Source organism: Podarcis filfolensis (assembly GCF_964270895.1).
Source record: "Podarcis filfolensis genome assembly, chromosome: 5".
Taxonomy (NCBI): Eukaryota; Metazoa; Chordata; class Lepidosauria; order Squamata; family Lacertidae; genus Podarcis; species Podarcis filfolensis.
In genome coordinates, this window is record NC_139608.1 from 81,733,275 (window position 1) to 81,746,880 (window position 13,606).

The 13,606-nt window shown below is 44.0% G+C and overlaps 1 protein-coding gene across 2 annotated transcripts in view; it reads left to right on the forward strand.

The window, feature by feature from the left end:
* LOC310762933 (disks large homolog 5-like) overlaps positions 1–11,331 on the forward strand; it is a 32,660-nt gene extending 21,329 nt beyond the window's left edge. Inside the window, exons 12-14 of one of the 2 annotated variants that reach the window (XM_083614766.1) lie at positions 360–469; positions 7,521–7,640; positions 9,590–11,331. In XM_083614766.1, the coding sequence (XP_083470892.1) occupies positions 360–469; positions 7,521–7,639 (229 nt within the window). In that variant the 3' untranslated portion in view covers position 7,640; positions 9,590–11,331. Of the gene's footprint in view, positions 1–359; positions 470–3,969; positions 4,428–7,520; positions 7,641–9,589 lie in introns of those variants that run through there. The other variant, XM_083614767.1, reaches the window with a different exon arrangement.
* Positions 11,332–13,606: the final 2,275 nt, after the last annotated feature.

Consider the following 13,606-nt stretch of genomic DNA (forward strand, 5'->3'; position numbering starts at 1 on the left):
GATTTTAAGCAACATTTATAAACAATGTTTCCTATATATAAATGTTTTGGACAGCCATCCAGCACCCTAAGGGTGCTTTCCTGTCACAGTTGACAGCACTGCCACTATGCAGGTGCCTGTTGATTAAGGCAGATTGCCTTGCCAGTTGCAGCAGATCAAAGGTTAGCTGCTGCTGCTCCTGCTGCTGCAGTGTATCAGGCAGCCTTCCTATATTGGACACCAGGTGGCGCTCTGCACACACCATTGTATATCTATGCTGATTAAAATGGGCTGCAAATCTGTTTAGCTCCCTAATGGTTTGCGTTGTGTCCCCTGAAAAATTAAGCATTTAACGAGCTTTTTCTACGTTTCTGTGTTAGAGAGCAAAAAGACTCCGTCTTCCTGAGGGACAAAGTTACGCAGAAACATTCTAAAGAACAGTTTGAGACTGCTCAGAAGATAGAACAGGAATATAACAAGTACTTCACAGGTTTGTATGCCAAAGGAAACAATAGCAAAGTGGAAGGCTGGCTTCTGATTCCTCTAGCTGAGTCGTGTTTACAGTGGTACCTCGGGTTAAGTACTTAATTCATTCTGGAGGTCCGTTCTTAACCTGAAACTGTTCTTAGCCTAAAGCACCACTTTAGCTAATGGGGCCTCCTGCTGCCGCCGCGCCGCCGGAGCACAATTTCTGTTCTCATCCTGAAGCAAAGTTCTTAACCCGAGGTACTATTTTTGGGTTAGCGGAGTCTGTAACCTGAAGTGTATGTAACCTGAAGCGTATGTAACCTGAGGTACCACTGTATGTGTGTGTGTATTTTTTTGCAACAGCATCCCCCCCCCCCTTAGCAGTCTCCTGTGTGTAGATCACAGCATAGCACCTGGTTCCCCATAACAACCAGAAGAATTATAAATCATCCCTTTAGTACTAAGCATGTTCTATTTCAAAGAAAGGGAACAACCATTAAGTCTGTATTACGTGCTAGGATTTCCCGAATGGTCAGCTCAAGGGATAGGAAACCCAGCAATGTCGGGCACTAAAAGCTGGCAGAAGCTTCTGGGAGGAGTGGGGGGCAGAGCTTGCAGCTGCCCAGTCCGATCCAGGTAAGCGGCAGTGATGCTACAGTTGGGAGAATGGTGCCATAGCTGTTTCCAGCTACATAGGTTGCTGCTGCAAACTGGACCTGTCAGCCCCTGCTCAGTTACTTAGGCACTTGACTATGTCCAAGATACTGCCTGTGCAACATTTTAATGCAAGGCCCTTTTCCAATATTAGCAAGTGAGGACTGCAAGCAGACTGTGGAAGACACTGTGGAGAATGGCTAGTAGCATTTTAGTTTGTTTGAAAAATGAAGCCATTCTGTCTGTTGCTCTATATCCTGGTTTCTCTGACTGCTTGGGACTGTGTGGTCAGTTCATATGCACAGTACAAATCACTATTTTTAAAAAGAATGTAGTCCCTGCCCTCAAGCTTACAACCTTAAAGGACATGTCACAAAAGGGAGGAGGAAATAAGCAAGTTCAGGGTCTTGGGTGTCCAATTTTGCCAGAATTTTCAGTAGACATAAGAACACCCAGAGACACTGGACGCCAGTTGGTCTCACAAAAGTAATACTTCACCTCCCAGAGCTCAAAACAATTTTGCAGATGACAAAATCAACCAATAAGTATGATTTTATTTTTTTTCTCTGGAGGTGGTTCCATTTTCTGTTTGCCCATCACTCCCATGGTTCCCCCCCCCTTGCTTTACTGCTGTCTGTTGACATGCTTCTGGAGGTTTGAGGGGAAGTCCCCTCCTCCTCCAAGCTTTAGGGGTGGTGGTTACTCTCTCAGCCCCAAGCACTAGTTCCCCCCATTCCCTCAAGAAGTACAGAAAGTTCAGTTTCCTGGTAGAATTAGAGATAAGCTGAGGGAGAAACAGGGAACTTCATTTATGCATGCAGATCCACTGTGGGATCCTACAAGGGTGTCTCAATGGCATGATCCCTCTCAGCCTTGGGAATCAGTGGGATTTGTGCAATGGAGACATGCTAAATAGTCAGGTTTTTTGGAGTGCAGCAAGGTTATTGGATGGAGTAACCCTGCAACACTTTGCTTGAGAAGGAGGTTTTGCAATAGGCCAACATATCCTTATGAGAGACTCTTGCTGTGTTGGTATTTTTCTCCACTGATTGCTGTGGTAGAGCAACAAAGCAACTATGACAGGCTTTGATCATAAATGCAGTTTTAACTGTTTAACTCTGAATCCCCCAGAATGGGGTGGTAGGAAATTCCTGGAAATTTCCCCTTGTGCTTTGCCTTGCAAATCCAACTTGAATGTCCCTAAAAGCATTTAATAGGCTCTAAGTGAGCACCAGTGTGTTGTATTTTCTGTTAACTTGATCCCTTGAATAAGCCTGCCAGTTCTTTTTTTATTACTATTATTATTATTATTAACCAGTCATGCCTGTTTTATTAACGAAACCCATAAACGGCCATCTTCTTATATTAGTAAATAGTGGCTTGTTGCTACGGCCATCATCTCTTTGTATATTTCTGCCTTGCTACTAAACTTAGCCTTCTGTTCAGCCATGAAGGTTTATTATGCTATAACAGGGGTCCCTCTAACCATATTTAGATTTAATATGTAAACTTTGTCACCTGATGCCACTGAAAATAGCTTTCGGAGGGCTCAGTAACAAAACAGTTGTCTTAGAGGATCATACTCGTGGGGCCTGGCTGCTTTCTCCTCTTGCTATGTTTTTGTTAGCTGTATTGCAACAGCAAAGGCTTTCTTAGCAGGAATGAAGGTTCTCAGAAGCTTGGCTGCTTCAACACTGATTTCTTTTGCTAACCACAAAAAGAACTCTGCTTCCACAAACGGTAAAGAAAAGTGAAAGCCAGAAAGCCCAGTTCCTTTCTCCTTTCCCAAAGCTCAATGGGAGTTACAAACAAGATGCCCCGTTATCTTAGGCCTCTCCCTGTGTCACTCTCAAACTAGTCCCCTGAAAGGAACAACACGCAGTTTCAGTGTCCTGAAAAAATTACTCTGTGTGCCTCTGCCTTGCTGTTTGTCTCTCTTCTAAGAAGCCAGACACCATTGCTGAAGCCTCCCTCTTCCCCACCGACCTCCCTGATGTCCTGTTTGTGATCTCTTGTGGCTGTATCTGCATAAGTGCTTCAGTGACAAACTGATACCATTGTCTATGAGAAGCATAGCTGAGCACGCCTGAATGCCATTAAAGATGCTAAGAGTTGGGTCCTACATATTCCACCATCAAACCCAAAGGCCATACAGTGGTACCTCAGGTTACATACGCTTCGGGTTACATACGCTTCAGGTTACAGACTCCGCTAACCCAGAAATAGCACTTCAGGTTAAGAACTTTGCTTCAGGATGAGAACAGAGATAGTGCTCCGGCAGCGCAGCGGCAGCAGGAGGCCCCATTAGCTAAAGTGGTGCTTCAGGTTAAGAACAGTTTCAGGTTAAGAACGGACCTCCGGAACGAATTAAGTACTTAACCCGAGGTACCACTGTACAGTGAGAACACATAGAGAGGCACACTCTGTATGCACCTCCCTTCATTTTCCTGATTCCTGGGCCACATCAAGAGTGAGGTCTAGTTCATATACCTGCTGGTGGAGATGCTTATATAGGAAACAGGCAGTGCAGGCGCTATTACACTCCCTCCATTCACAGCATCAGTTCCTATTGCCAAAGAGGCAGGCCACTTTTTGAACTGATAAGCGACAACAGGTGAGAAACCAAACAAAGCGCAACTGACATGCCTGGTTCTCTGCAGGTTGTTGTGAGGATAAGGGAGGGTGTCCTACATATGACCACCTTGACCTCTTGGGAGAAAGGGTGGAACATCATCACCACCAAGAAGTGGGGTATTAATCCCCCTTCCTTTTTGTTGCTTCAGTGTGTTACGATTAGTGCAAATTCAACTCCCCCCGCAATAAACAAGCATGCTGATTGATTGGTGTGGGTGATCCTTCTTTTCACAGGGATTGTCCAGAGACCCCTCTTGTGATCATTTGCACTCAGATCATGACAACAGTTGATCAAGAACAAAACAAGATCCTGTGGATTCCTTTTTCATAAGACTGTGATGCTTCAAGCAACCTGTTCAGGTTCCCCTACCCCAGTCTTTATTTTATCACATTTAGGTAGTCTATGTAATTGGAAGCTTACATTGTTCAAGCTTTGTTCTTTTGGTGTGTAATAGCCATAGAGATTTTTATTTAATTAGAATTGCAGCCTCTATTATAGGGATATGACAACCTCTAATGTGGTCCTGTAACTTGTTAGTTTTGCCACTGTCAAAAAATGTGTCTGTTTTGTTTTGTTTTTTAATTTTTCTTACAATATATTTTCTGAACTAAAAAAAGTCACTGTATGAAACCAAAAAAAGTTAAAGAAACTGAGTATTGTGTTAAAATAAAGGTCAATTTCTATAACTTGACTTGTATGGAAGTGTTGCATAAATCCCTCTCTGACTCCGTTGTTCAGTTTACTACTATCAACCAGGTTACAGAATTAAAACAAATTCGCAGACATTTGTAATGGTTATTTTACAGTGAGATTCCAAATTGCGTTTTGTTGCTAGAGTTGCAATTACCCGTGAAGCATAATGACTCCAAAAGAAAATTCAGAGTAAAGCTTGCTTCAGTTTTGATACCATTGGATTTAAAAGATGCTAGCTTGGCATACCACTCTTTGTGCCCTTCCCATTTAACAAAATACTACATTTTGAGTATCAGTGGTAAACATCTGCCTGACGGAAATTGGGCGAGGTAGATGGTCCTTTTTCTTTCCCGTGTAAGAGGCATTAGGCAAAAGGAAAAATTCTACTACCTCAGCCCTGCAGATTGGGAGTCCTAACCCATGACCTTCCAACGCCCAGTTTGGAAATGGGACTGCTTTATAAGCTTTTCTCAAGCTAATATGTGTAAGGCTGAAAAAGAAAACAATTCCCCCAAGTTAAGAGAAGGCTTAAAATGGCAAAGCCACGGGTGGGGCAGGGGTACATATTTTGGACCATGCAAGGGCTTAATTGGATCTGATTTCAGGTATCTTGGGAGAGAAAGAATGTCTTATGAATGCACACTTTATGAAGCAAGCTAGCATTCCTTCAGCTACTGAAATATTTGAATAGCTGTCTCATCCTCTCCCTGGTTAATAATCTGCATGATTTTGTTTTGGTGATCATACTGAAAGATGGCCATAAATTCCACATAATGGCTAAGTGAAATATTTTCTGCTGTTATATGGGGCATGTGGTTATCTCAAGGAATGAGGTGGTTTTTGTCATTCTAAAAATAATGCACTTTGACTTGACAAAATGACAGAACTATGGTGGACACTGCAATGAGTTGCATAATTGTTTAGCTAAAACTAACATAGCTAGAGGCTCTCTGATACATTAGATGGATTAATTTATTTCTCCTCCGCAGCTTTAGGATCAGATTAAGGGATTCACACACCCATGTTTTAGTCTTCTCTATATTATATTGTTCTTTACAGGGGTATTCAAAATACTATTGAGTAAACGTCCTCTGTAATTTCATTTCTTTGTAGTCAACAGTCCTAGTGTTAGTATTATTGCCTGATTTCTTTGCAGCTCTTCTTAAATTCAGACTGAAGAAGATAATTAAGTAATTCCAATAAGTTTAACCAATGTGGTGCCTTCCAGGTATTTTTGCCCTAGAATTCCTGTCAGTCTCAGTTAGTATGGGCAATGATTGGGGATGCTTGGGGCACATAAAGATGAAAATAGTTGATTATCTGTAACTTTTGCTATTCAGGTGGGTGATTTATGCCCTTACATATCCTAGCCAGGGCGTCCCAAGTTCTGCTAGTGCATGATGGAACTGGGAGGGAAAGGGGTTAGCTCCACCCCTCCATTCAATGCAAGAAAGGCTATTGCACATCTACAAGACCAAAGGAATTGGCACTGCTAGTCTTCATTGCTTCCTAGAAGGCGCTGCCTGTTAAGGTACAAAGAATCCTGCTTTATACTGTGAGCCTTCCATTCTTACTTCCTGGCCAGGACCACCAAAACCCACTTGTGGGGACATCTCTACTTTCTGCCACGGGGAGGCAGGCTTTGCAAAATCCTGTGCAAGCATATTCCTATGCTTGCTACAGCATACCTTGTTATTGTTTTCCTTTTAATGCTCAATAAAAAAATTCTCTGGTCACACAGGTTACAGAATTCAGGTGATTTGGCAAACTGTGAAGTGGGGGGGGGGTGTGCACGCATGCACGCACATGCAGATCAAACATCTCCCAGATTTAAGGATGATCAGTATGTATGGAACTTTGAATGCATTTGAGTATAAGACATATTGCCTGAAAATTCCTACGCAAGCCATTTCAACCTCTCCCCCCCATTCAGAAGCGTTTTGAACTGCCTTTTGCTCGTGTCATGTTGAAACTATGACTCCCAAGTACTACCAGAATAAGTTACAAAAACTGCATATAGGCCTGTGTTTCTTAACAATACCAAATACCAGTGTTCAAAGCTGAATCCCAAAGACACAGTCATGTCTGCAAGCTGTCAAACCTGAACATTAGTTCAACTACTGACTTTCAAAATCAGTATGTGATGCAACCTCCTAGGGGAAAAAAGTCAATTTGACAGATGAAAGCCCCTTCCTTCCTTTTCTGTGCAAGGTTGCTATATCTCTACTCTTTATTGTTGACTCTTTGTAAACTTTCTGCAGTTTAAGCACACACTGAATTGGTTGGGGTAAATTGCATCTTCATGATAAGCAAATGGTCTGATGTCATGGTCTGGTGTTATGCTTCTTAAGATATGAGTGTGTTCTTGAGAGTGCAAGTGTGGCCAACACCACAAAATGGCCATTCTCACCGAAGTGGTAAATGTATGGGCTGCATACGTCAGAATACAGATGTAATCTCTCATAATAGGGTGACACCCTCTTCACCCTGCCCCACTTCAAAACGATTCCTACACACAGAAAGGTAGCATGTCTGAAAGAAGGCAGGGCTAGAACCCTTCTTGTTGAAATGCTAGTTTTCTACGTGCAGATTATTATTTTTAATTTGTAGAGAGGCCTCCTTCTGAACTCATTTTATACATTTTGAAGCGACATTAGCCTAGAGACAGCTTTGCCACCTCCCAAATAAATAGGACCACGAGGTCATGTCAGATAGCTGCAGTTATTAACAAAGATATATGTAAAAAAATTAAGGAAGCAGCCAAATTGAAAACCTAAGCCGGTCTGAAAGTTTCACTTCCACAAAGTAATCTAGGAAGTGAACAGTTCTGAGAAAGATTAGAATACTTTCTTACAAATCCCAAGCTCTTTGAGACATGGTAGCCCTTTCAGATCTGTAGTGCACACACATCAATCATATTTAATGGATGAGATGTCATTCCCCTCCATCCATGCTCACAAACCAGGCTTTTCTCACAGGCGCCATAAACTCAGAAGTGGGATATGCAGACTGCTATTGCTACTGCTAGCCATCACCAAGTAGCACACACAGGTTTCTCAAGCTTCAGCTTCCTGCTGTGATTGCTCTGCAGCTTGTGTTTCCTTTCTGGTGATGATTCATCAGGTCATCAAAAGAAAATGGCAGCTCATCGAAATGGAAAAACACCAGCCTTTTCTTGACGCTTTTGCTGTAGTGGAACCTCTTGCCTAAGGTAAACTTCCCTTTACAGCATTTAAAATACATAGCATTCAAATGCAGCATTTTATGTACATTTAAACTTTCATACATAGGGCAAACTGCTACCAGGTGATCTCTGTGCAAGAGAATAAATGGAAACAAATTATGAATTAAGAAAACTAACACAGAAAATACTGTTTTCATCTTCCTGGCCCTTCAGCTACAGGAGTCTTGTTTCCCCTTCATTCAGAAGGGTGACTTGGCAACACAAAACGACTAATTTATAGCATAGGTCATTTATGAGTGTTTGTTGTAAAAAGCAGTTGTTTAAAGCTCAGTAGAATAAAGTATTAGATAGTTAGAGGAGTAGGCTTTGGCCTAGAAAAGTTTATACCAGAATGGAAACAGTGGCTGAAGTCTCACAGACTCTTTGTTACTGTTTCCCATGGAGACTGAGAGAGACACAGACACACCACATGGACAAAATGGTTAACTCCCTGTAAAATATGTTGAATATTCTGTTTATATTTCATATTATGGAGGCTCTTGGCTTCCCTAATTCAGCCTTATTTGCAGCTTTGCCATCTGCTAGGCCCAGCTGAGGCCTTTAATGTCAGTTGCTCCAATGAGGGTAAGTGGAGCCAGAATCAAGGGCTGAAGCCACCTTTTGAGGCCTACAGGCCCTTTTAAGACACCTAATAAACCAAGGAATACTTGTGAATGGGAACAAAACCCCAACAAAACATGGAAATGGTAGTTATGACACAACGGGGGGAGGGGGCAGTGTTGTACTGCAGCTGCCTTTTAGCCCTCACGAGTACCCTCATTCTCCAGAAATTAGTGGGGTCTGCTGAAGATGATTTTGACTGGGACAAGAAGGCATTTCTGAGTAGGCCTCAGACACAGCCGATAGTCACAGATGTTCGGGGGGCACATTTCCTCTCGTGAGCCACATTCTGAGGGCCACATGCCTGTGGCAGCTGGGGCCAGAGGTAGAAATGGGTAGAGCTGTGGTTCCCACGTCCCACAGAAGGGCAATTTGATTTTTAAGGGGAGCAATTCGAGAATGAGGTAAACCAAGTTCATGGCCTTTTAGGCTTCCTCCGCGAGAATAGAAGTTCACTTTTTGAATAATAAGAATTATATGTCACAGGCGGGGCGCATCGGGATTTTAGAGATGCTAAGGTGGGGCATGGCAAAAAAATGGGCTGGGAATGGAATCACTGGGGTAGAGCAGAAGATACAGCTTTTGCATTTCTACACTAGCTTACATTCCAGCCATGGGGGGAAAAAATCACTAAATTTACAGACACATAACACACAAGCAACAAGGCAGGCAGGGAGCACAATCCCAGTCCAAGGACACCATCTAGCCAGGCAAAAACACTCAAGCAAGGAGAGATGCAGGGTCTGTGACAGGTGTTGCCTGTCACTGTATAATAAATATTGCCCCCCGCCAATGCCGTTTCACCACAGAGCCAGGCCTTGCCAGCACCTGAGGTTTGACTTTAAGATAAAAAACAGAGGAATAGGTACTAAGTCCTTCAGATGCTCTGTCCACCTGTGGTGTTTGCCCCAGTTCTGCAGTCTTGGGTGCAAAGAAGCTCCCCTTCCCTGGAGGAAAAGCCTGCTTTTTGCAACTTGGGCCACTCAACAGGGATGACAAATTTCTGGTCTGCATACTTGCTGCTAGCTCAGAGACTTACCGGAGCCACCAGCAAATTGCAGCCTTTTCAAAAAATTCAAGCCACATGGACAATTGTGGTGAGTGAGATGCTTCACAAGATATCTGGCAGTGGGGTGTGTGGGAGAGCTGGGAATGAGATTTAGAAGATGTCGGGTGGAAGGAGAGCCTGGGGTTGGGGGCGAGAGGAGGACCATACAGGAATTGGGCCAATTCAACCCTGAGCCTTGAGTTTGGGGTTAGAGTGGTCCTCCAGATGTCCACAGGGGAACTGACTTTCCTCCTCTGCTTTCTTTCAGGACATTGTGGGACAGCTGGCCTCCATCTCTGAACATTTTCCACTCCACCTCTCCAGCCTTGTGAAGCCAAAATTATCCATGCTGGTTTTACCAGGACAAGGTAGCAACAAGGCAATCAGAGTTGTGGCCAGGACATCACATAAAGATACTGAAGATTGAACATTGTAATGCAGAACACAAGGCAGTTGTGGGAGGCAATGAGGCAAATCCTTCGCTGACAAAACAAAAACATCATCCAAAGCATCGTGTTGAAACTGATAATGTGTTACGGTGCAGCACATGCATCTAGCCGCCGGAGAACCAAGTTGCTGACGACAGTCCTAGCAAACACGGTGTGTGCAGCAGATACTTTGAAAAGGAACAGAAGCTCCTGGTAAGAATACTAATGAAATTGAAATAGAGATACTTCACGGGCAGAATAGTTTCTTGGGCACATCTCATTCTGCTACTGAGCCATGATACACTGAGTGATTAAACCATTATTAGATACACAAGAAGTTATGATAAACTGAGATGCTCATGTGAAGAGAGGTGGGAAGGTGGGAACCCCGAGGTTTACCAAGCAATGTGCAAATGAACGGAAGCGGCAGTGGTTGCCGTATGTTGTGGTGCAGAAAACTTCTCTAATGATAGCAATTAGGTCCAGAGGCTGTGAAGCATGGCTAAATGCATTCAGGAAGAGCACACATCACATTTGGGTGGGAAATTAATGAGCTGCTCTTCATGTGCAAGGGGGAAGGCATTAGGGAGCTGAATTAAAAGATAAAGCATTGGAGCAGCTTTCAGCTGGGTTCTGGTTGTGCTCACATCCCCTTTAATTAGAGGCAGGCAGCCGTATGAGAAATGCAGCAGCACCTTCCAAGCCTGAACTTTAATAAGCGGAGGGTCGTCGAGAAGAAACTGAATGGGCCATGCTTGCAGGCAGCCAGGCTCCAAATTGCAGCCACTTACCATTTCAGAACCTTCAGATATTCTGCTTTACTGTTGGGGATTATCCTTGCATTGAAGCTGGTAATGACTTTAAATAACATTATTGAGAACTTTAAAAAAAAAGAAAAGGTAACAGTTGGAGGAAGAAGTTTGAGAGGGTGATGATTGCCACTAACTGTCAGAGAGGCATCTACTGAATGTTGCTATCAAGTTGGTTGTCTGTTGCTTAAGGAGAGGGTGTCCTGTGGCTGCTGAGAACTCATCTCCTCACTTGCCTAGCAGTTGGACTTACCACACACTCTGGCTGGTGGCTCCAGCATCATTTTACAGTTTTAAAAGTCCCATGCTGGTGGGCCCCAATATGAAATTTAAGGGAGCATCTGCATCATTTTAAAAGTGCTGAACTGTGCCCTGGAGATCAACAGGCACCGTTGCTCCTTTCCCAGCTTTGTGTTGTGGATTCTTAGGCCCCATCTGCAGTATATATGTAAAGCGGTATCATATCATTTTAAACAGTCAGTTACTTGCCCTTGAAAGAATTCTGAGACCTGCAGTGCCATCGCAAAGCTACAGTTCTCAGAGTTTCCTAGGACTGGAGATTAGGATTAGAGATTGTTGAACCGGTCTGAAAATTGTAGCTCTGTGAGGAGAATAGGGGTCTCCTAACAGCTCACAGCACACTTAACAAACTGCAGTTCTGGCCCCCTCCACCTCTTCCCCCCTTTTCTTCCAAATGTCTCAACAAATGAAACTGACCTATGGAAAATGTACCTTGAAAAAAGAGACATTGTGCATACATTTGTAAACCAAGAAATCTTTAATAATAATAATAAAAACAAAAACAAAAACAAACTGCAGCTCCCAGAATTATTTGGAGGACACCATGGCTAGTTAAAAGAGCCACAGCAGGAGTGTTCTAGGAAGCACATACAATGCTGGACAAAGCGTTTAACTACTTCAGCCAGCAGTAACTTGGTGTTTCTCATGATTATTTAATTGCATTGCCTGTTTTTCCTTGACTAGCCTAGTTAGCTATTGAGACTGTTTTCTCAAGTCTAGGAAGGCTTTGCAGTCCGAGCATTTTCCGGAGTGGGGAAGAACCATAGCTCAGTGGTAGAGCACATGCTGTACATGCAGAACGTCTCATGTTCAATCGCCTCCATAACAAGCAACTATTAAAGTTGCACCCAGCTCCATTCAAGACAAGGATTTGGCAGTCCTTTTTTCTTCCCCAGCTTATTGTTGTGATTGCTGACACACCGGCATTTTGTATTGAAATGACAAAGAGTCCTGTGGCACCTTAAAGACTAACAAATTTATTGGGATGTAATAAAAAAAATGGTAAAAGGTAAAGGACCCCTGAACGGTTATGTCCAGTCAAAGGCGACTACGGGGTTGTGGCGCTCATCTCGCTTCAGGCCAAGGGAGCCAGACGTTTGTCCACAGACAGCTTTCCAGGTCATATGGCCAGCATGACTAAATTGCTTCTGGTGCAACAGAACCCCAGATGGAAACCAGAGCGCATGGAAACACCATTTACCTTCCCTTATCTATTTGCACTGCCGTGCTTTCGAACTGCTAAGTTGGCAGGAGCAGGGACAGAGCAACGGGGAGCTCAGCCCGTTGCGGGGTTTCAAACCACCAACCTTCTGATCAGCAAGCCCAAGAGGCTCAGTGGTTTAGACCACAGTGCCACCGCCCCATTGTGATGTAGCATTTGTGGACTACAGTCCACTATGTATCTGTGCCAGAAATGAACTGCAGAAGAGGACAGTAGTACAGACATCCTGGCATCATTAAAGCAATGAGAGCCAGTGTGGTGTAGTGGTTAAGAGCGGTAGTCTCGTAATCTGGGGAACCGGGTTCGCATCTCCGCTCCTCCACATGCAGCAGCTGGGCGACCTTGGGCCAGTCACACTTCTCTGAAGTCTCTCAGCCCCACTCACCTCACAGAGTGTTTGTTGTGGGGGAGGAAGGGAAAGGAGATTGTTAGCCGCTTTGAGACTCCTTCGGGTAGTGATAAAGCGGGATATCAAATCCAAACTCTTCTTCTCTTCTATGTCTAGTGCAAGAAAAACCCATTGTGCCACAAGTGATAGCATTGCTGCTCTTGATGTAATACAGTGGGTTTCCCTGTATTACAAAGGTTCCCTTTGAAATGCCATTGCTCTTGGATGGTCAGTCACACAAAGTCCCGCAAGGCAAGGGGTCAACAATGGTCTGAAGGGATTGGCCTGCTTTTGAGTAGCTGTAGATCAGAAAGTACGCCAACATGCTGCAGAAGTTTAGCCAAATGGGAGTGATAGATAGAGGAGTTAACCCACTGGTAGAGGAAGAGGGGCCGGGGGGAGCGCACCACCCCTGGCACCACGATCCCGGTGGAGTGCCATCATGGGTGTCCCCCCCACACGCTGGGTGCCACGCCCCCGCAAGCGGTGCGTCACTCCCCCAGGACGCACGCAAGCCACGCCCCCGCCTGCTCTCCGCCCCTGGTGCCGAAGCATAAAGCTCTGCCACTGAGTTAACCTCCTGTTTTGGGCCAAAAACATAAGCCTGTGCTTATGTGGCTTCTCCTTGCCAAATGGCAGCTGTTGCCGCAATAATGCCCATTAGCAGATAGGAAACTTAATTGGCCAGTGATTCATTGTGCTTCGTGCTTGTGAGGAAAAGAGGTGGGCTTTTTTTAGAAAGAAAATAAAACATTTCCCATAACCGGGGCTTTTTTTCCAGCTGGAACTTGTTGTGAATCAGTTCCGTCACCTCTCAGGTGGGTGCCATTGCCATTCTAAGAGAACAAGGGAGCTGTTCAGGGTGAGTTTCAGCACCTCTTTTTCCAGAAAAAAACAGCACTGCCCATAATTAAGCTTGTGCTATATCTAACATTAGTTTTGAAATGTGGAAGGAGCAAAAGGAAATTTATCCTCCATAGCTTTAAAGCACATTCGGAGCACATTTTCTCCAAAGAATCCTATGAACTATAGTTTGTTGAGCTCTGTGAGGGGTAAGCTACAGTTCCCAAGATTCTTTGATGGAAAGTGTTTTGAACGTGCTTTAAAGCTCAAATCTGTGGGTGTAACACAATAATAG